Source organism: Littorina saxatilis, linkage group LG12, assembly GCF_037325665.1.
Source record: "Littorina saxatilis isolate snail1 linkage group LG12, US_GU_Lsax_2.0, whole genome shotgun sequence".
Taxonomy (NCBI): domain Eukaryota; kingdom Metazoa; phylum Mollusca; class Gastropoda; order Littorinimorpha; family Littorinidae; genus Littorina; species Littorina saxatilis.
In genome coordinates this window covers 29,156,535-29,180,259 of record NC_090256.1, presented here as the reverse complement: position 1 = coordinate 29,180,259, position 23,725 = coordinate 29,156,535, and the positions used below count along the sequence as shown (strand labels likewise).

General features: G+C 45.7%; 1 protein-coding gene across 4 annotated transcripts in view; it reads right to left on the bottom strand.

Annotated features, from left to right (window-relative positions):
* LOC138981684 (uncharacterized) overlaps positions 1 to 23,725 on the bottom strand; it is a 166,071-nt gene that overhangs the window by 28,790 nt on the left and 113,556 nt on the right. Inside the window, exon 4 of one of the 4 annotated variants that reach the window (XM_070354688.1) lies at positions 5,486 to 5,997. The exons of the other annotated variants lie outside the window; for them this stretch is intronic. Within the exon in view, the coding sequence (XP_070210789.1) occupies positions 5,501 to 5,997 (497 nt within the window). The 3' untranslated portion in view covers positions 5,486 to 5,500. Of the gene's footprint in view, positions 1 to 5,485; positions 5,998 to 23,725 lie in introns of those variants that run through there. 4 annotated transcript variants of the gene reach the window in all.

The following is a 23,725-nucleotide window of genomic DNA, read 5'->3' as shown; positions in this document are numbered from 1 at the left end:
GACTCTGCCAGGCATGGGAATTAAAAAAAGTAAAAAAGGCTGAAAATGTGTAATAGCAAAGTCGACGACGCGAAGCGCCTAGCCCTGCTAGGGGGGGTTCGGGGGCATGCCCCCCCCCCCCCCCCCCCGGAATTGTTTTTCTCCAAAGAACCCAAATGGTGCAATTTGGTGTCATCTGAGCTCCAAGTTTGCCATTAAATTCAGTTTTAAGAACCATTTTTGCCTCCCCCATTTATTTTTTCGGCAGACACTTTTGCTTTTTCGGCGGAACAAAACAAAAAAATTGGCGGAAATTTGCCTTTCGGCGGACAATTCCCATGCCTGGTCTGCAAAAGGCAAACCCAGCGCTACACAGCAAAGAGCAGGGAAGGAAAAGGAGCAAGACAACTGAAACAAGAAATTCCTCCGAGGTAGGAAAAACACCCCCGTCCTTACCATTCTCACTGCCACCAACTGAGGTTATTTCCCTTTGACCATTAATATGTCCCTCTATAAGTCCTTGTAGAATCTTAATCCACCAATAACTCCCTAACCGTGTGTTTGACTGGTCCCAATTTTTGTAAGGACCGTCTCAGGAATGTATAGAACCTGTTCACCAAGTTTGGTGACGATCGGTCCGTTCATTCTTGAGATCTATATGCGAACACAAACACACAAACAAACAAACAAACACATCGACCGAATCCTATACACACCCCTATACCGGGGGTGTAAAAAGCGGACGCCAAAACTTGGCTGTGGATGTATTTTGTCAACTGTAAGATTCAGACATGCTTTCTCTTCTTCTTGCAGAGTAGCTCTAACGGTCAAATTATATCACATGTCCTCATTGTTTTTGTGTGTGTATTTTTTTTTGGGGGGGAGGGGGGCATTTAAAATCAAATACTACTTTCCGGATTACCCCTACAGTTGTCCTAAGTAGACACGATAACCAGCAACTTCTGCTTTCTTTAATTTATTTAAAATAGAATTTAATTTTAAAGACCACTGCCCCAGCATTCGTTCATCGTTGACCTATGAAGAGTCATGAGGTTTTCGTTTTAAGATCACTGCGGTGTTCTTTGATGATTGTCACTTTATGGAAAGTCAGCAGACATCATCGCCGTGTTTGTTTTTTCTTACTTCGATAATCACTGCAAAAGCAGTCCTCTTCCTAGCGGTCGTCTTATTACTTCCTGAGAGTCAGCAGACATCCTTGCCGTGCTTGGTTCTCATGTGCTTGGTGTAGACGTCTTTTCTGTAGAACTCCTGCAGACACAGCTGGCACTGCAGGTGACACTTGCCCTCGCACTGACGGCGGTGACGCAGCATGTTGGAGGACACGGAGAAGGTCTTGCCGCAGTTACGGCACGTAAAACCGTGACGACTCTCGTAGCCTTCTGTCGGCAACACGTGACGAGCAAAAGTTGCTGGGGAGAGGCCACGACCATCGTCACCAAAGTAGAGATTCTCAGGGGCTGAGGCTGGGGCTGGGGCAAGAAAGGACACGACAGGATATCTGCGGATCTCCTCTGGTTCTATCTTGGGACTCTGCAAAGCTGTCGACGAAAAATACATGGAATCTGATGATGCATTAAGAGAATCGAACGTTGTTTCGAGGCGAAGAGAAACGTTTAGAAGCTCATTTTTGTTCTACACTTTCATGCGCCAGGTCAGAGTAAAACATTTACCATTGTTAAAACATAACTGGGCTCTAGAAGTTTAAAGTTCTAGGTTATTTTGAAGAGGGTGAACGTTCTGCAAACGCAGCATTCAGAATAAAAAAGAATAGATTGCACCCAGCGCATGCATCAAGCGCACATAAAGGCTGAAAGGAAAGTCAGAGACGTAAACTGAAATCCGTCCAACACAGACAGCCGCAGAAATCTGTACGACATAATCAGCCTCGCGTGAGCGAACATTCGGCACAACAAAGAAACTTTCTGTCGCCTACCGCAAGACTGGGATTACTATTTAGACAAATACAAGTTTTCTCTGACCTCTTGAATCTGCCCAGACCCTTTCCTCAATGCACACCGGTCAAAATCAGACGTTTCCATTGTGACGTAACCATATCTTCTCAAACTCTTGCTTGGAAACACAAAACTAAAAACCACAGTGTCTGGTTACTGTCCACAGTGAAACATGCTAGGAACCAAGCAGTTTCAGTCTGTTTTCGTCAAAGGTGTGACGACTAGAGTTGTCATAATTGTTGTGGTCCTCTCAATGGTGTGGGTGTGTATGTGTGTGCGTGCGTGCGCGCACGTGTGTGTGTGTGTGTGTGTGTGTGTGTGTGTGTGTGTGTGTGTGTGTGTGTGTGCGTGTGTGTGTGTGTGTGTGTACGTACGTGTGTGGGTGTGTACGGGCGCGTGTAGAATGTGTGACTTTGTTATCTCATAGTCACAGTATTTGAACCAACAGACAGAGATAAGTTTTCTTCAACGCCTACTGAGGTGGTGGAGGGGATGACGGAGGGTGAGGAGCACGATGTGTCCCCACAGTCGACACCGCCTCTTCCCCATGGGACGACAATTCCTCTCCCAACTCCACGGGAGTGAGCTCAACCCTCTCCCCACCCTGGTGGCCCAGCACCCAGGACGTCAACAGCCTGGAGACGCTGGAACTGGAAGCGGATACTGGCTCCTCCGGTGGAGCTTCTGGCTTCCAGCGGCCAGGGCTGTAGTCCACCTGGTGATGTTTGCTCCACAAGTGTGCCTGGTACTTGTCGCGCCTGTAGAACGCCATGCCACAAAAGCCGCACTGCAGGTGGTGTCGGCGCTCGCATTTGCGGCGGTGGCGCGAGATGTTGTTCTTGTGGGTCACCACCGTGCCGCACAGCTCGCACGTGTACGCTTCTGACTGGCTGCTGGCGTGAAGCGACGTCTGGCGACGGCACGCGCCAGGCTGGATGAGGTATGAGAGCCCTGTGCACAGCAAAGTTAGGCCATATGAGGGTTAACAATACCAACAACAATAATATTGCTTCCAGTATTTCAGTGTCACAAGACAAAATAAACAAGAATACTATTGCTTCCAGTACATTCGCAAAAAGTCTAAATGATCAAGCTTATGACGAAACAGCAAAATGAAAGATATGAAACAGGCAGGCGAATAGCGGGAGGGAAGAATATAAAGTCACTCTGCTGGAGGACAAAGTTCAAAGAATCTTAACACACACCGAACAGATCAGTAAACCCCCTTTATGTGCATTTGCCTGAACTACGCGTTTGTGTCCGTATTTAAAGGCGACATCCATTGGTATGCTGACTTGACAAATTCATATATGTACTGTAGAGTCTGCACAGTATCTGGTGTCACTGAAAGTGCTCAGAATATCATTGTGTAGTAGTGTAGATTTGTGGCCTTTCACTGGCACCACAAGCGTTGGTGCACAGGTCAGCCTATGTGCGGGTTCAAGGATCACTGGAACACGGGTCCTCTTTCTTCTTGTCCTTGAGAATGACCCGCCTTGTCTCCGTGCTTGCTCTTCATGTGCCTAGTGTACACGTCCCTTCTGTAGAACTGCTGCTGACACAGGTGACACTCGAGGTGACACTTGCCCTCGCACTTGCGTCTGTGGCGGGCCGCGTTCTTGCGATTTGTCAACAAGATTCCGCATACTTTGCACGTGAAGTCCGTTGTCTCGTGTTGGCCTTGTGGCGGGTAGGAGGAGGAGAAATATGACAGGGCGCTAGGGTCCACGGGTGTTAGAGCTGGGTTGAACAAGTTGTAGGAGTTGTGGGACGTCTCAGGACGCTGTCCGTACCGTCGTCTTCCGCCAGTGAACGCTGTAAGAAGACAAACAGGAGCAGTCAGCAACCACTTCAAGAACTTACTTCTTGATACTTAAAGCTGCCTGGAAAAACGGTACTAGTTAAACACACAGCAAAGCTCAGACCAAGTCATAGTTTTGATTGGCACACAATCTTCCAGGATAAGCACGATCAAGAACCACCCCAGGTCTAGGCTGGCCGAGGATGTACAGAACACAACGGAGTCACACTTTTCTCTCCTCAAATTGTGCAAGTAAGATGATCCAGTTGAGTGGGTTTTTTTTAATGCATGCATGAACTGTTCTATTGGAGACTATTCTTTCCATTTTTTTCTCACTTTTTCTCCGACTGCCCTCTATGACTGTGACGGCCAAACGCAACAAAGTTTCAATCCATTGTCTTCTTTTCCCCACAAAAATAACTTATCGGTGCCTTATGGTGTGTCGCTGACTTCACTTGATCCTCAAACAATGCCATCAATCCGAAATAAGCTATAACGCTCATCCCTTCTGTGCATTACAAACTCGACAGTGGATATCGGCAATATAACCTACGTTCAGCTGATACAAATCTCATAGATGCAAATACACACGTGAAACTGATTGTACAGCTGCGCCTGTGATTAGTGTTCATTGTAATACATAAATGTACAATTACAAGGCTAGATCTGTTGACCAGACACCTTATCACATGAGATAAGTTCAACACGCCTACCTCTTGCACGCTGCTTCAAACAGAACGACTCATCAGCGACATCAACAAAGACAACCAGCACAGCGAAAAATCAGCCAGTAAAAACAAGCCAGCAGTTTTCCAGAGGAGAGTTCGGCCACGTCAAGCATTTTCAATAAGGAGGATTCCCTTTCCACATCACATCTCATCACATCTCATCTCATCCCCCCCCTCCCCCTTCACACACAGAAAAATAATTGACACCAAATACCAAATAATCTAAACGAACATTTAGTACGGAAAATCTGCTCTGGCAGTCACAGCGAATAAGACGACTACGCCACTGTAAATGTAATTGGAGCATCGTATCATTTACTGTAGGAGAATTATTGTATCCTTCTTTACAAACAAACCATCACGTCTTACGTGTCAAAAAAGAAACAAAAATCAAATGAAATGATGATACACAACAGCAGCAGATCGAGTTCTCTCTGACAAATAGAACTGTCCTATTTACATGCCCATACGGCGGGGAAAAAACAATCAGTCGCTCACAGGACGTACGTTTAAGAGAGAAATGACATACATGTCCACTCTTTTCTTGGTTAGCCAAGAAAAAGTCAATTTTTGTAATTATGTGATGCATGCTTTTGCATACAGCACCTCCAACCTTCCCTGAAACAAAGGTCAAGAAGCGAGTACATTGTCTGGCAGAAAAAAATGTTGCCTATTTGCAACTGCCAACAGTCACAGCAAACAACGGGGTTCATGTAGTATTTTACACGGCAAACGGCTGGTAGCAACAATATCGAAAGATGCCAGCATAGAGTATGGAGACCTCTTCACTGATCCTATTATGTTTTCACCGATTCTGCTGCGATTAAGATTTGTTCGTAAATTCTGATGGAATTAAGAATTCTTTACTGATTCTCATGAACTTTAGACTTCTGCGTTGATTCTGCTGCAATGAAGACAAGTGCGTTGTCGCGATTAAGATATCTGCTTTGATCCTGCTGCTTATTGAGATTGTATTCACTCATCCTGCTGCCAGCAAGACTTTGTCACTGCTCATACTGCTACGATGGCTGCTGTGACGACGTTGAAGATGACGCCTGTGTGACGTACTGCTGCAACACTACCCCCACATCCGCGTCCTCCTCCTCCGCCTCTACCTCCTCCAGCTGATGACGTCTCCAGCCTGGCGAGCCGTCCGTGACGTCAGCGGCAGTGACGTCATCGAGAAGCCGCCTCGGGCCGGGGTCCTGGGTGAGGTGGGCTTTCCACAGGTGTTTCTGGTAGTAGTCGCGGCGATGGAACTGCTCCCCGCACTCCGGGCACTGCAAGTGGCACTTCTGCTCGCACTTGCGCCGGTGGCGAGCGATGTTCTTGCGGTTGGTGATGGCGCGGTTGCACACGGGGCAGATATAGACATCCGACTTCTGATGTTGCTGGTGTTGTTGGGTGTAGCGGGGTGCGAGGTCGGCCGCTGACGGCTCCAAAAAAAACCCTCCTGTAGCTGGAAACGTCTCAGAATGGTTGCCACTGGCGTGTGTCCTCTGTCTGCTTCTCAGTCCTGGGGAATAAATTCAGTGGATTTATTCAGAGAGCTACGAAAGGTGCTGTATTTTCAAGGACAGCTCAAGGTGTCTTCTTCTTCTGCGATCAAATATTAGTAGCTCATGGTTGAAAAGGTCTACCGATCTACTTTATGAACTGGTATAAGCTCATGACCAGGACAGTAAATAGCTGGTGAAATGTAAAAATGCGCATTTTTCACCACTGACTTCATTACATTTAGTCAAGTTTTGACTAAATGTTTTAACATAGAGGGGTAATCGAGACGAGGGTCGTGGTGTATGTGTGTGTGTATGTGTGTGTATGTGTGTGTGTGTGTGTGTGTCTGTCTGTGCGTGTGTGTGTGTAGAGCGATTCAGACCAAACTACTGGACCGATCTGTATGAAATTTGACATGAGAGTTCCTGGGAATGATATCCCCGGACGTTTTTTTCTTTTTTTCGATAAATACTTTTGATAACGTCATATCCGGCTTTTTGTAAAAGTTGAGGCGGCACTGTCACACCCTCATTTTTCAATTAAATTGATTGAAATTTTGGCAAAGCAATCTTCGACGAAGGCCGGGGTTTGGTATTACATTTCAGCTTGGTGGCTTAAAAACTAATGAGTGAGTTTGGTCATTAAAAATCGGAAACTTGTAATTAAAATTATTTTTTATTAAACGATCCAAAAACAATTTCATCTTATTCTTCGTCATTTTCTGATTCAAAAAACATATACATATGTTATATTTGGATTAAAAACAAGCTCGGAAAATTAAAAATATAAACATTATGATCAAAATTAAATTTCCGAAATCGATTTAAAAACAATTTCATCTTATTCCTTGTCGGTTCCTGATTCCAAAAACATAAAGATATGATATGTTTGGATTAAAAACACGCTCAGAAAGTTAAAACGAAGATAGGCACAGAAAAGCGTGCTATGCAGCACAGCGAAACCACTACCGCGCTAAACAGGCTCGTCAGTTTCACTCCGTTATGCACAAGCGGCGGACTACGGTCATTGTGAAAAAATGCAGTGCGTTCAGTTTCATTCTGTGAGTTCCACAGCTTGACTAAATGTAGTAACTTCGCCTTACGCGACTTGTTTTGTTCTTGTGTCAGGATGTGACATATGTTAACTACAGCGTCCTGGGTTCAGGTAAATGTTTTTCATTGTTCAGTAGATTTCATTTGAACTAGTATTTACCTTTTGTTTTACTGCCGGTAACACTTCTCGGCACATAAGACCGTACGAACGTGCGGCAGTTTTTAATTGCGCATGCGTGTGTAAAAGCACAATCAAAACAAAAATAAGAGAGAGAGAGAGAGAGAGAGAGAGAGAGAGAGAGAGAGAGAGAGAGAGAGAGAGAGGGGGAGAGAGAGAGAGACACACACACACAGACAGAGAGACAGAGAATGCGTGTTTTGCTTCCCAGATTTAATGTGTTACTTATAGGGCAGCTGTTGGGTTGAGGCTCTCAAAATCCGTTCAACAGTGTGACAGTCATGTAACTGAAACTATCCCTAACAGTTACTGGGTGATTTTGAAAGCTCATTAACACAAGTCCCAAGAGTTCAGACATGCTAAAATGTTTTTAATCGAAGAAAGTTTGCCTTCTCGGCCGAGTGAGTCCAGCGCGCTCGAAAATTACTTCCCTTGGACGCGTGACGTAAATTAAGGAACGTGGAACGCTCTCTGTCTTCATGCCGTGGTGTCTAATCTTGTCCTCAAGTGCACTTCACAGGTGGGTGAAGAAAAAGTAAAGACTGGGTGCGCGAGGAAGACTTCCCCTTGATAGATAATGTCAATGAGTTGACAATCACAGAGATTTGCTTCACGTATTCCGCCACCTCTCCGCCCCCCCCCCCCCCCCCCCACTACTCCACCCAGCCCCCTCCCCCTATTTTTTTCAGGTACTCGTCCACTTTTCATACTTCACTGAACTATTTGCAGACAGTGTCATGCACCGACGGACACACACACACACACACACACAAACACACCGAATCAAGTTTTATAACTCAAACGAGTGGATTGATGAGTAGCAACAGCCTATGAACCACGCTAGAAATGACCTGTGAACGTTGTAGTCGGGCATATGAAAGGAAAACAAAAAGGGTAGGTTGTGTGTGCAAAAATACCACCATACCAAATACTTTACTTTGTGCAAGAATCAATCATGCGGGGAACCTTTGCAGCTGTCCCAGTAATAACGCCATATACAGCCTTCGTATCGGCCTGATTGCTGTCCTTGATTGACGTCACTGCAGGCCAGAGGCTAACACTGCGTATGCTCTTATAGTAATGACAGAGTCGTCGTTTTGAACCGCTTACAGCTTCGCTTTCTTAGATTGTGAGTACTAGCAGCAAGTTTCACACATTTTTGTGGTTTCAGCCTGTAAATAAAAGTGTGTTCTTGTGGACCAAATCAAGTCTTTTGTTAAATCTACTCAGAAAACTTTAAAATGCGTTTTTGCACGCGACTGCGCGTATTTTTGAGGCCAGGCAACCCGACAGCTGCCCTTTAACTGTATCACTTTATAGCTGCCCTTTAACTGTATCACTTTATAGCTGCCCTTTAACTGTATCACTTTATGCTCTTTCCACTGTCTCATGCAAATCCGTTGTATTTTGATACAAATTTGACGACCATGAAGTTTTGTCCTGTAATAACCCCAAGCAAATAAAAAGACTGCACATGTCCACGAGTATGTGTATGCCCATGTGTGCGTGTACACGCGCAGGAGGAGTGTGTGTTAGTGTGTGTGCGTGCGTGTGTGTGTGCACGCGTGTGTATGTATGTGTGTATGTGTGTGTGTGTGTGTGTGAGAGAGAGAGAGAGAGAGAGAGAGAGAGAGAGAGAGAGAGAGAGAGAGAGAGAGAGAGAGAGAGCTACACTCAGATTATTAAAGAAACGAAAAAACAGCAGACATATCAAGACATCACTGAAATCACGTAAACTACACACACACTCACACACACACACACACACACACACACACACACACACACACACACACACACACACACACACACACACACACAAATATGGAACCAGCAGGTAAATCGACAGTTTCAACCAAGAATTATTTTTTATTGGGACTCAAGTCCAACAGTCTGAAGCAAAGAAGCAGGGCAACAACACAAAGGTGCGAGGAACGATCATATAAGAAAACACGATGTCATCCTCGCATGACATGAAACAAGACAAGATTTGAACCAGTAATAAAATCAACCATATGAGCTCAGAATGATACATGTTCATTTCCTACTTGATTTCGTGAAAGCTTTTTCACACACGTCACTGCCGTATCGTAATCCGAACACCCACTTCCCTATTTCTTCAAAAAGACTACACGGCACTTGCAGAAATCAATACAAGCGTATAACACCTGGCATCTGCCATCTTTTGTCGTATCATAGCTAGTTATAAAACATTACCACAAACATGCAAGCTTCTCATCTTCCCGTTTATGTTCTGTAATATCATGACAGCGGGTGTAAAAGGAACAAAACACTTCTCATGCCAAAACCACGCCGTGGGTTCACGTTTTCTGGACTCTGTCACCAAGTCGATTACACACTGACAGAACTTTAACACTGAACTTTTAAAGTCTAAATAATGTCTCGTGAACTACCTATTAACTCCAAGCTTCTTGTGTTCCCGATTACGTGTTAATTGAATAAAATACTTTTTAGGCCAAAACGTGGGTCCAATTCTGGTAAACTCTTTATGTCACCAATCTCATTACACACCAACAGAACTTTATATACTCAAAATCTAACAATATCTCAAGATCTATCCTCTTTTTTCTTTCATCCTGAAGATTTAACGATTGCTGTTCTTCTTATGTCGCCAAGAAGATGACACACTTGCACAGCATGAAAACTAAACTCTAACAATGTCTCAAAGTCTATCCTCTTTTATCATCGTGAAGACCATGGGCGGTCATGAGGTGGTCAGCGTAGAGGTCGCGGCGGTGAAAGAGGCGTGCGCACACCCTGCACTGCAGATGGTACTCTCCCTCGCACTGCCTCCTGTGGCGGACCATGTTGTAGGAGTAGGCAAACGTCTTGCCACAGTTGCGACACGCGTGACCACCCTGACTCAATTGTCTGGGGGTCCTTGACGTCATACCTCGTGACGGGTCTGGCCCTCCTCTGACGTGGGCGATGTCGAAAGGGTTTGACATCATCCAGGACACTGTGCGACAAAGAAGAAGTGGTTGTGTTCATGTTTCAATATTTAACTTGGCAGCCAGGTTGTTGGATTCTTCATCTCAATTTGGTACTTACATCATGGGGTAAGCACCGGTTCTCACTTAAAGAGCTAGATTTCCAGAATCTAAAAAGACGTTGGGTGCATGTCGCGACGTTTCCTACAAAACTGGTTATGTCGGTTGTGGAAGATACAAGACATATACATTTAATATTAGTGACTGTATCAGATGCACCTACATTCACGTTGAGCTCTGACGCCAGAAAGGTCTGAAAATAAAGTCAGTTGAACAGGAAGTCATGGCGGCAAAGCAGTCATCTCTCATTATATCTCGCAACCCAGCCTATTGACAACGAAGTCAGTCGAACAGGAAGTCATGGCGGCAAAGCAGTCATCTCTCATTATATCTCGCAACCCAGCCTATTGACAACGAAGTCAAAGTACGAGTTACGACAGTCCCATCCCAGGCGAACCACATCTCTATCTCACAACACAAACGATCACTGACAAACACTGAGGATCTTGCCGGGTAGCCCTGACGTACTGTGTCATTCCATTCTATGCAAAATCGCTACGCTCTTCAGCTGTCAACACCGCATCAACACCGGTCCTGCCACCAACAGCGCCCGTGGTACCCGAGTCCTCCACGTTCATAATACCGCCATCTCTATCAGAACAAGCGCCCCGTGGATCCACACACCCATCACTTACACCTCGGACAGTTTCCAAGGAATGTTCATCCCCAGCACCAACCTCACTAGAACCCGAAAATGTCAACTCGTGCCCAGCTTCCCCAAATGCCTGAATACTAAGATCGCTGCCACAGCTCGTCTCAACACCAGCGTGCTTGGATCGCATGTGAGCGTTGTAGTAATCACTCCTGCTGAAGAGCTGTCCGCACACGATACACGAAAGATGGAATGTCCCTTCGCACTTTCGCCTGTGACGCAGCATGTTCTGAGAATAGGCGAAGGTCTTTCCACAGCTCCTACATGTGCGCGGCGACCTATTATCCACGTCTGAATGATGTGTCTGGAAAGCCGAGGTGTCAGGTTGGCTCGGTGGCAGGTCCCACTCACCGGCTAGCGGGGACTGTGTGTACTGTGCAAGATTGTGATGGCCATGGCGTCCTTGCCACAGTGAGGCAGACGACTGCACAGAGTGTCGCCTGTGGGAGGTAGGCATGCAGAGGCCTGCTGAAGAAAAGCACTTGAATCAGTTGGCAATCTCAAGACAAGGATCTGATCAAGATTGGCCGGGGCATAGATATCAAGAGGAATAAATATACAATTTGAATATACAGCACCGAAGGATACCACCTGAGAAAACGACCATCGCCAACTTGTGTATAATCTGGGTCAATGTGCAATTTGGGGCTTGAAAAACACGAACACGCGCATGCACGAAAAAGAAGGGAAAAAAAGGTATCGCCGTACTGATTGTGGGGTTAGGAGAAGCAACCCGAGAAGCAAAACCTCACATGACTACATGGAATAATTACCTAATTCTTGTATCGTCATTATTATCTAGGTTTTAGCAACCCGAGACTACGGGGGTGGGGAGTGCATGAGGGTCGAGGTGGAGGCGTCACGACTCCAGAGGCTATCTTTCAGAAAAGAAATCTTAGACAGGCACTTGTATTACCATGACGATCTCCAGGAAACAAGAAAAAAAGGAGACAATAGTTATGCTGGTTCAATAAACGCATGGAGAATACATTGGGTCCATCAATCCACTGTTCAAAACGCATTGGGAACCTCCATGCCCTAGCTTTGAGTGTGTTGTTCTTGTCAACAACGGAAACTATAAAGACAACAAAAACGATACAGAGAACAGAAACGATACAGACTAGACCGGCACACACCTGTTCTGACCATGCTTACTTTGTGTTGTGTTTCACGTCACTGAAAACACACTGACATAGACATCAACGTCGCGCTGTTTAGCAAGAAACCGCACCTGCTGCACTTATTATAGTTGATAAAACATGGTCCCGAGGGAAGAGGATTTCAACGTATGCGGACATAAACGATCAAATCAACGATCGCTTACTTTTCATCAGGTAGACGATGTCTATTCTAATTTTGAAGTGGATAAAACAATGCGTGAGGCAGCAGAGAGACTATTCCATCAGTGATCGCCTGTTCTTTTGGTCGACCATGCTGTGAGCCTGTAACAGGTGGTCCGAGTACAAGTCACGGCGGTGGAACTGACGACCGCATACCGCGCATGTCAGATGAGGTGTGCCCTCGCATTTCCGCCGGTGACGCAGCATGCTGACGCTGTGAGCGAACGTCTTGCCACAACTTCGACACGTTGATCGAGAGCTCCTGCCACTGCCTCTGCCGTGCGATGTTTGGCTGGGCAAACAGCTGGCCCCTGACACTGAAGCCAGTGGTGTAGAGAAGGGAGAGTACGTAGCATGCGCTGCAGTGGACTGGGGCACTGCCGGTGGAGGAACATGGCTGCTGTACACCGAGTGACGGACTTTCCTTGAGTCTGGCTGATCTTGACGACCATGACCTCGAAGATGGCTGAGTGCTGGATGCGGAAAGGTGAGCTGTGAAGCTGTGAAAAACAAGGGTAGCAGGAATCAATTTAGTGAAGTGTTGTGCTGGCACAGTTGCTGTTGTTAGTTTTCAAAAACACAGTAAACACCAGATCAGAAGTAGTTAAAGGGATACGATGGACAAAAAACACACCCCAAAACCTGTCTCTTATCGCCCCAAGAGCTATACAGTTCGGGTTGGGGGTTGCAAACATGTCACCACACACTGGACATGTAGACTGCGAACTAGTCGTCCTCCGCGATCTATAGGGAACTCAAGAGAAGAAGACAGATCCTGGAGACAGACCCCTAGGCAGCATCAGAAAGGGCAGGATGAAGTCTCTCGCCATTGCCTCGCACGCCAGGAAGTGTGCAGCCATTGAGCCAACACATCAGACTGCGGAAGCTAGCTGTTGTGGACATCGAACAATTCTTCCTTTAAGATATCTGTCTTTTGCAGGTCACCTTTGTGAGCCATGTAAGCTAGTTCAATATTTTCCTTTTTGAGCAAGTTTTCTCTGGAGACGAACAGCGATGAACCCAATCGCGTATTTTCCAGAAAATTATACGAGCATTTATAACTTCCCAAGGGATATCACATCACACTGTTTCCACGTGCGCGTGTGCAGGGATAAGATAAGATAAAATAAGATAAGAAACATCTTTATTTTTCGAGGGCAATAGAATAAGCATTTTCATATTTTTGTTTGCATCCAGAGAGAGAGAGAGAGAGAGAGAGAGAGAGAGAGAGAGAGAGAGAGAGAGAGAGAGAGAGAGAGAGAGAGAGAGAGAGAGAGAGAGAGAGAGAGAGAGAGAGAGAGAGAAGGAGTGCCTGTGTGTGTATGTGTGTGTGTATGTGTGTGTGTGTGTGTGTGTGTGTGTGTCCAGCTTTATTCTTCCTTCAAACAACACAGCCCTTTTTCCCACAACACCCAAGATCAGAAAGCAGCGGCAACTCTCCCAACATATGATTTTATCCTCTATGATCCGCTTCTCTGCATTCTTTTTGCAGTTGTTCAAGCTGAATTCATATTCCCTAATTCCATTTACAACACATTTTCCATTGACCCTGAACCATTTCATCGCTGTTACAAACTGCGAACAACTCTTCCTCCACGATCTTTAGGGACCTCGAGAGAAAAGGACACACCCTGGACAGACAGCAGCAAAAAGGGCAGGATCGAAGTCTTTTGCCGTCGCCTCGCGCACCAGACGGCGCAGAGAGGATTGCGTTAGTGAGAGACATGTGTCTTCTGCGGTGGACCTTTGCAACCCTGCAAACTCAAGAATTCTCTTTCAGCATGTTCTTCCAGGAAGCGTGCAGCCATTCAGAAAAACAAATCTGACTTCGGAAGCTAGCTGTTGTGGATATCGAACAATTCTTCCTCCAAGATAGGTGTCTTTTGTGAGCCCTGCAAGCTCAATATTTCTCTTTTTAATCATATTCTCCCTGGAGACGACCAGCGATTTACCCAACAAATCAGACATCGGAGGGCCGCGGCATAGGCCCCCGTAGCATGAAACCGTCCTCCATGTTGTGTTTCTTTTGCAGGTGCTCCTTGTAGCGGTCACGGCGGTGGAAGCGCTGACCACACAGTGGACACGACAGATGGAAGTCGCCGTAGCACTTCTTGCGGTGACGACCCAGGTTGTTCCTGTGCAGGAAGGTTCTGCCGCATTTTCTGCACGGGAACCTCTCGCGCCCCAACTCATCCACATCATAACCTGAAAATGAAGGTTATAACAGGTAACTCGTCAGAGAATCAATCCTGCATGTTTCGACGAAGACCGGTTTAACCCGAAAAGAGAGGACAAAAAGCCTATCAGACAATGTTCTGTCTGTGTGCAATGGTGGGTCATCTGTGTACGTGCTGAACCTAATGTCTAAGAAAGAAAACAAGTGAGTAAGAAGGGGGCTGGGGTGATGTCGGGTGACGGGGAGAGGCGCTGAGAGGGTAGAGGATGAGTGTTGGGGATGGGGGAGGTGATGTATATAGCAGGTCGAAGGGCATGGGGAGATATCTTCATTGGAAATACAACTATTCTAACCCGCAGAAGTTGGTCGTAAGGTCGCATACGTAACAAGCTTCATGTCTTGTTGCTTTCCCGGTGTTGTCATAAGCCGCTGATTTCCTTAACGTTTGAGACATGTTTGTGAGAGCTCACCTTGGTGAACATCGAAAAATAAGAGATGTGACCTGCTTGTCCTTTTTTATGACTGTGCTATGAAATTGGTTTCACGTCGCTCTCGATCTACAAGTATTTGAATGCTTATGCTGTAACATGACAACGCACCTGTCTATACTGCCTTTGCGACAACAGATTTCTTGGCACCAAAGGGAGCACTGGTGCTGGTTGCATCCACCCTATTTTCTTGACATCTCCCCATGCTAGTTCAGCCTGTTCTCGGATTTCAAGAAATAGCCGCGGAAACACGGGTAGAGACCCCTGAAGACTCTGTCCGAGCCTTCACGAGGGCCATACCAGGTATAGCTGATGTCACGTGGTCCCAGGCCTGAATGAGAACGTTTGAGAGGGTGGCCAGTTGGGTGTCGGCTGGGGAAGGATTGGTCTAGAAAATGGCCTGGTTAGATTGTTGGTATGTGTTTCCGTTTCTGAGATTCTAAATAATTATGGAACAGCCTACGTATGTCGTATGTCTAGCGTGATCCCCCTCCTCCCTTCGTTTGTTAAATGTATTTTTATAGATCAGGTAGTCCTGCCTTTGACTGACGAGAAGGGGTGTCTATGTATGGGCATGCGTGCGTGCAAGCTGTGTGTGTGTGTGTGTGTGTGTGTGTGTGTGTGTGTGTGTGTGTGTATGTGTGTGTGTGTGCTCATAAACTCAGTAAGGTCATCATAAACACGACACACAACGGACACCAGCATTCAGACAAATCGGAAACAACCTCACTTAACGCTCACTTAGTTTTTTTTTTATTGTATCAATCGTGGCTTACTTACCCACCGCCCCCCCCAACACTTACTCCTCTCTTAAAAGAAAAAAAAAAGTGACGGGTATGATCTCTTGACCTGGCCTGTCACTTACAACTAATCACAACTCAGTACTCATCAAACATGTACTACACACCTTGAATCTTGAACTCAGCGACAAGTCAACCTTAAATGAACTACTTACAAGCAAAGGACTCGCTGGCAATATTCCGTGCCCTTCACCAAACTAATCTCTTCTTGTATCATTGTGCGGTGTTTTGAGAGGTGAAAGTTAAGAGTTCACAGTAAAATAACTTCGCCTGACAACTGTTTCATCCATGATAAAAAAAAACCTGCAAGGCACATGCACGTTTGATAACGCTAAGATCATTTCAAAAACACAAAGAAACCAACAACCTCGCAACAGCAAACACAAGAGAGGCAGATAAATGATACCACATTTACACCGGCCGTAACCACAACCATTCTTCCTTTTGTCATCTTTGAAGTAGAAAACCAAACAACCGAAGCTAAGTGTTCATTTTTTCAAAATTACCATTTGTTTGTTTCGTATCTTGTTCGTCAATAGATCGTGGTTATAGCAAGCGTTTCGTTCTGTCAATAATTAAATGAATATTTCATAAGGCATGATAAGCTTACATTTCTTGTTGTATTTATTTGGAAAATATGTGTCTGTGGTTGTATCATGCACGTGCACTTCAAAGATCAACAGATCAAGGTCCTAGTAAATGTTTCGCTTTGTCAAATGATTCAACGTTCCACAAAGCACCATTTTTTGATTTTGTTATTCTTATTCTTAAACAGAACAGTTCCACTGGCACTACTAAACCAGACCGGCCACTGTCAGCTAGCAGTGTTAAACCTTGCAGCTGGCCAGCTTTCCCTTCATAACGTCAATGATCAGTCAGCTAACGCCGTTTAAACTTGGAGTTGGCCAGCTTCCCTTTCATTTCGTCCACCCTGCCGTGTCGCACGAGCAGGTGGTCCTGGTACAGGTCTCGCCGATAGAAGAGCTGCTGGCACAGCGGGCACTGCAGGTGGTAGCGGCCCTCGCACTTCTTCAGATGCCTCCTCAGGTTGGGCACGTGCCCGAAGCCCCGGCCACAGTTGTGACACGCGTACCGCAGTCTGCCCTCGGCGTCCCAGAAACGTTGAGCCAAACCTGCCGTAAGACCACCTCGCTGATGCTGCCGCTGGGCTGAAATCAGGACTGTTCCTCTTAGTCGAGCCAAGTGATTTCTTACTTCGTGCTAAGCGATACTTAACTTGAGCGTATGAGCACAAACATGACTTTTTCACTTTGTTGTGCTAAGCGAAACCTAACTTTATTGAGTGAATGTTGTCTTGAAAAATAAGTGATACTAACTATTAAGTATATGGGCAGACGTAGCTCTGTTGGGTTGGAATAATTCAGTGGGGATACTGCTTTGGTGTCTACAGAATGCAGCTCGCTCTCACTCACACAGCGTCACAGGAGGCGCAATGTTACTACCTATACTGTCTTCTTTCAAACCTTTTTAAACACCGAAATTACTGCAGAGTATGTCAATGGAATAGAAATGGAAGGGAAAAAAATGTAAAGATTGAAGGAAACGCCAAGATATCTTGGGAGATCTTGTCGGTGGCTACGGCTGTGTTGAATTCTAGTGTTTTCCCACTCCACAGGTCAAACACAGGAGCACAAAAAAATTCATGAGTTGTTTTTTGTTTCTGATAGAAAGGGAATGTGACTGCAGACAGACAGCAAGCTCTAACAACGGTTGAGGTCTAACTCGCCAAGTATACAGTGTCATCCAATCACAGCATGTAACCCACACTGCACAGTTCCTTCAATGACTGGCCTTGCAACAGAGTGTCTACATAATGGCAGATGAATGATACAAGAAGGAGGGGAATGTGAGAACAAACAGAAAGCATGCTCTGACCACGTTTGAAGTCTAAATGTCAGTGTACGTGTGTGCTGTACACTGTGCACATCATGAATCTTGACCCCAGCTCTTCGCTGTTGATGCGAGAGAGCCTCTTCAAAGCGGACCGGGATAGTACACGTTCTTGAATGTGCCCTTCTGGCTGTCCTCCGCGTCATGCCGCTGCTTCAGGTGTCTCTGGTAGCTGTCGCGTCGATGGAAAGCCTGCCCACACAGGTGGCACGACAGGTAAAAATTACCCTCGCACTTGCGTCGATGTCGGATCAGGCTTGGCTGATGCACGAACGTCTTGCCACAGTAGGCACAGCTGAAGCCAGACTCGCTGGAACCTGTGTGACGGGCTGCTGCTCTTCGTCCTGTGAGGTACACCAGTTCTGCCAGAAAGAAAACCACGCCCCAAGCATGAATGACTGAGAAAAGCACTACCTGGCATGAATTTAAAGAAAGAAACTCTTCGTCTTGTAAGATATACCACCTGAGCGAGAAAGAAAACCACGCCCAAAGCATAAATGGGACTGAGGAAGGAACTACCCGCGCATGAATACTAAGAAGACAACTCCCCATGCATGATTGGATTGACTAAGACAAGCACTATCCGTGCATGAATGCTCTGCGCCCCAATCTTAGACGACTTGGAAAAGCACCATGTCCCTAACATGAACTCAGAAAGTGCCCCGCGCATGAACGCTTAGCAGGTACACAATAACAAAGCTGTTTCTCGATGTTAAACAATTGAAGTCCCCCTTTCACAATGCTTTGAAAACTACGCCCCAAACAAGAATGCCGAGAACATCACATCCTAAAGTATAAAAGTGCTACGAAAACTATGCCCAAAACAAGAATCCTAGGGTAATCACGCCCTCAAGTATGGATTCAAAGTAATCCACGGTACAACTATGAATGCTCAGAATATCAAACTCCGAACATGAAAATATACGAACGTCTAAGGTTTCACAAGTAGGCTAACGATGTTACTATTCTGTATTAAAGGGGCTGAACGGTTAACATCCATTTGTACCTTTGTTAGTTGACCAATCGAGCTGTTACTCGTGTGTGTTACTGTGAGGAAATGTTGTAAGTGTTGTTGCTTCTTAGTGGGGGATATCAGATCTCTTGTGCAAATCCTCTCCCACTCAATCTCTCTCCGTCCCTCAGTGCCGCATAGCCAAATGCGTTCAAAGGACGCTAAAACCCACATACACAAACATACTGCCTCTCTCTCATAATAATTAAGACATGTCTTTAAAACACGTTTTAATAGCTTAATTTCTCGACTCGAGTTACGTAATTCACAAAACCGAATGACCGCATATTCTGCTCACCAAATCTCAGGAGAGTAACCTCCCGCCCTGCTCCCGATTCTGAGATATAGACAAACACAAGTCTGTGTTAACCTCTGAAATACCTTCCTTGGTATATTAGCTCGCACACCAGAAGACCACAGCAAATGTAAAACAATCCATCACGATAATCTTGTCAACTATCCAGTAACAATTAGAATCTTGTTGTCCAAGAACAAAGAGCATCTTGTCTGTTGATCTACTCCTGTGTGGAAGGTTTTCTGAAAGTTCCCTTCCTGACGTCCACAGATCCGTGGGCCTTGCGCAGATGATCCTGGTAACGATCACGACGATGAAACACTCTGTCGCAGTGCGGGCAGGAAAGATAGTAGTTTCCTTCGCATTTCCTGCGATGGCGGATCAAACTGGGCTGGTGCACAAACGACTTGCCGCAGTACACACACGGGTAGCCTCCGTCTTCCCGGGAACCCCGGGAATAGGGAACAAAGCCCATACGCGCCCTGAAGAACTCTGGAAAATAAAACACATCTGTCTGTAAAAGACTTCCTTGTGAAGGACAGTATGAACAGAATCATCACAGACAGCGAACCTGCCAAAACGCCTTACACAAAGCAGAGACATAGAGCGATTCATGTTTTGTCTCTGCACAAAGCAACCTCGCGCCAAGCCATCCAGCGATGGAAAGTAAAAATATATCAAAGACAACAAACGGTTGAGATTGGGAACAAGGATAAAAGAGACCAATGCTTTAATCAGTTCATTACCGTGCAAAAGTTAAAGCAAGCTGAAGAAAAGCACTACAACGAAATCACAGTGCTCCAACCAATGAAGGACGCTGCGTAATATTCGAAACCGGTCAGGTCTTCAAACAACCGCTGCAGTCTGTGAACGGTCAGTCACCCGATTTTGGATAAAGAGAAACGTGAAGAATGTGCGATGGCTCCGGATGACCGTCAATGCTTAAATCTCGGAATCAATCAGTCAATCAACAAGAAACCAAAATGAGAGCTAGGCTTTTCAACCCGCATATATCCGGACAAGCACACCTTTAGGGTGGTAGGGGGTGGTGGTTGTGGTGTGCTTGAGTGATTCGACGACTAAACATTATACTGAAAGCTAAGGGCCTTTTGGGTAGGTTATGCACATTCCACATCAAATTGAAAATGCGCTGAATGAACGCATCATGTTCAAACATGTAAACATGCCCCGATGGTAAAGCCAGTCTCAAAAGTCCAATTCGAACAAAAAACTGTACAAGTATTCCCAGTAGCTTCATCAGAACTCAGACCTAGATTCCCCAGCAGTGCACGAGCTTACAGTGTAACACAGTTCCATCTTAGGCACAAGCGGGTGACCCAGCTCCCCAAAATTCATACGAATTTTGAGTATGATCCCTGTCTTTTGAGTTTCGAGTCTAACGAAGTAATATCTCAAGCATTGTAAGGTTTTCACACCTGAGAACAGACAGGAAGACAACCAACCTTCACAGATTGTGATTAACAGATACCGGTGTACAGAGCAGGTACTGTCTGTCAGCGTTGAATTAACCATCGACCACCGACGAGAAGAGAAGGTCATCGTGCAGTACGAGAAGCTGCAACGACTCCCCTCTCACCCAGCACACCAGCACACCCAACAGATGACGAAGAACAGGCTGAAAAGAAGCAGTTTCAACCATCTGGCCAAGCAGCTAGAGAGAACCCAAACCAGCTTCCTACCACGCACCCCTGAAGAACAAGAGCCCCTCCAAGACGCTGAAGAGTGGAACAGCCAGCTCAGCAAGGTGCTCTTTGTTACTGACATGCCAGGAGTGACCAGCAAGAGAGAGCAGCAGGACGCAGTCCTCAAGAACCTCACGCTGGAGATGATGCACCAGGACTACAACGCCTCAGTATGGACTCACATCTACACTGACGGGTCCTCAGATGGTGCCATCAAAAACGGAGGAAGCGGGATCCTGGTACGCTACCCAGACGGACACACCCTTTCAAGATCCCTGCCTGCCGGAGAGCTGTCATCCAACTACCGGGCAGAACTCACCGCTCTCAGAGAAGCAGTTAGCCTGGTCAGCGAACACCCACCCTCTCACGCCGTCTTCCTGACCGACTGCAGATCCGCCGTCCAAAGCCTGCAGTCGCCCAAAGAGCAGCTGGAACGAGACACCCAGCATCTTCTTTGTACTCTCTCCCAGAACACAAACGTCGCTGTCCAGTGGATCCCTGCTCACTGTGGCCTCTCAGGGAATGAGGAAGCGGACAGACTGGCCAAGACTGGCAGCCATCTGGAGCAGACAAGACCAACAGTCTCTTACAGTGAAGCCAAAACCCTGGTGAAAAGACACTACCAAACCACCTGGAATGCCCAACACAGCCTGCCATCTGATGATCAGATGCCCAACTTACAGCGCCATCAGCAGACCATCCTCTTCCGCCTACGGACTGGACACTGTCGACTGCGTGCCCACATGCACCGCCTTGGTCTGTCGCACACACCGAACTGCCCGTGCGAAACAGGCCCACAGACCCCGGAGCACATCCTGCAGACCTGCCCGCTCCACCAGGAAGCCAGAACAGATCACTGGCCACAAGGTGCCACACTGCAGGAGCAACTCTGGGGCACCAAAGACTCCCTGATCCTGACCACTAGCTTTATTCAAGCTACAAAACTTGAAGTCTGACCTGAGGCCAAAAATCCTGGAACGCCGAAGAAGAAGAAGAAGAATTAACCATCACCCTTATGTGGACGTGTAGGTGTCTGTCACTGAGAGGATTAAGTAATCAACGCGAAAAGTAATTAATGACAGTGAGTTTTGGTACTGACCGATCGTGTGTGTGTGTGTGTGTGTGTGTGTGTGTGTGTGTGTGAGTGCGGGCATGTATGTGCGTGCGGGCCTTTCCTCTCAATGTCTGGGACATGTTTCAAAACAAAACAAAAATAACAACACACACTTGTTTTCTCTGTGACATGTTTAAAAAAAAAGCTGGTTTTATGTCTAATCGTTTTTATTTCGTTTGGATATTTTTACAAGCAACAAGTCAAATGAAATCAATACTTCACAAACATGAAATCGGTCACCGATGTTACACTTAGCAAAACCACAACAAAGCGTCCATCATTTCAATGCATACGAAATCATTCTAAAATAGCCTTGCACGATATATTGAGCGCAAATACTGATCACGAAGGGCAGACGACCTTGCACAAGCACTGGTCCATCAACAATAGACCATAACTGAAATAACTCTGTTGGGCTTGTATGGGTTGTGAGTGAATACCCTTGCTTTTACTGAGACAAATAATCCACACGTGCTCCTTGTCCACGTGTTTCAGACACACCCCTCGCTATCCATTGGATCATGGATACTCACAACCAATAAACACCCGACAGAGTTATTTTTGGAATTCGTCTATTGCAGATTTCATTTTACAACAAAAAGTCGACAGAAGAGAGGGAAGGAAAACTATGTAAAAAGCATAACCGCATTGCGTTTACTTTAGACAGAACTTGGTGACTGGAGGGAGGGAGAAGAGTGTACATTGGAACCCTTCTTTTACGACCTATATAACATTCTGGGAAAAAATCCAGGTCTTAAAAACAAGGGAGTATTTAAGTAAGGGTACATTTACAGAGGTTGTGACCAGAATGAGAAGGTCCGAGGAAGCAGGATCTTAAAGGCACAGTAAGCCTCCCGTAAACCACCACATATACTGTCAGGTTTTTACACACAGTACAAACACCCTTTCATTTAAACATTCACCGCTTGAGAACATCCTAGGTGCCCTCCGTAAAGAGCGAGCAATTTTCAAACAATTTATTTTTCCGTGTGATCCAGTTTCCCTTTTTCACAATGTAGTCGTCAGTTTGTAATTAGCTGTGAGCTTATCTGCAATAGCACGTTATTATGTACCTCTGCCTATGCACGAAACAAACGGCTGTGGTTCACAAGAACTCTAACGATGGCTTTTGACTGTTCAGAGGAACTGGCGATGCATAAACCGTCGTCTGCTACGAGAACCACGACCTTGCGTGACCCTGCTTCCGGGCTTTTCTTTTTTCAAACTTTCAAAACTTCGATTTGTACTGATCTTGTCTTGATGAAAACAGAATTCTTTTATGATTTAAGAATGTTTGTGTAACAAGCTGTCAATTTATTATTTAGATTTTAAAAGTTAGGTCTAGCGCCAAAACGCACCACGGTCCGATTGTGTGAGGAGACAATCCGCAAAATTAATTCTTTGAAAATTGCTCGCTCTTTACGTGGGGCACCTAGGATGTTCCCGTTTGGTGAGCGTTTTAAATGGAAGGGTTTTGTACTGTGTGTAAAAGCCTGACAGTATCTGTGATGGTTTACGGGAGGCTTACTGTGCCTTTAACGAGGGAAATGTTAAATATGAGGTCAGGGGCCGGGTGGGTCTTAAAAGAAGGAGGAGGGTGTAGTTGAACCCTGTAAACACAACTTCACAAAACATACAAGAGAGTAAGAATACGGACAACATAATGCGAATATTATTGTAACAGAAAAACATTCCCGCTTGTGTGTTTTTTTTCTCTCACTCAGATTTACCATTCTATCAAGTTCGACAAATACAACGTTAGGTTCAGGACATAATGTATCGATCTTTTAACTATAGTGCCTGGCGACCTTAATCAAACTAGGTTTGCTGACACTGCCAATATCAATTTAAGATTTTTGTTACAAGACCATCGAACAGTAAACTGCACAAATCATACAAATCTCTTGTATTCACAAATAATACACATTCACTTGTTTCAATACAAAATGTCCTCG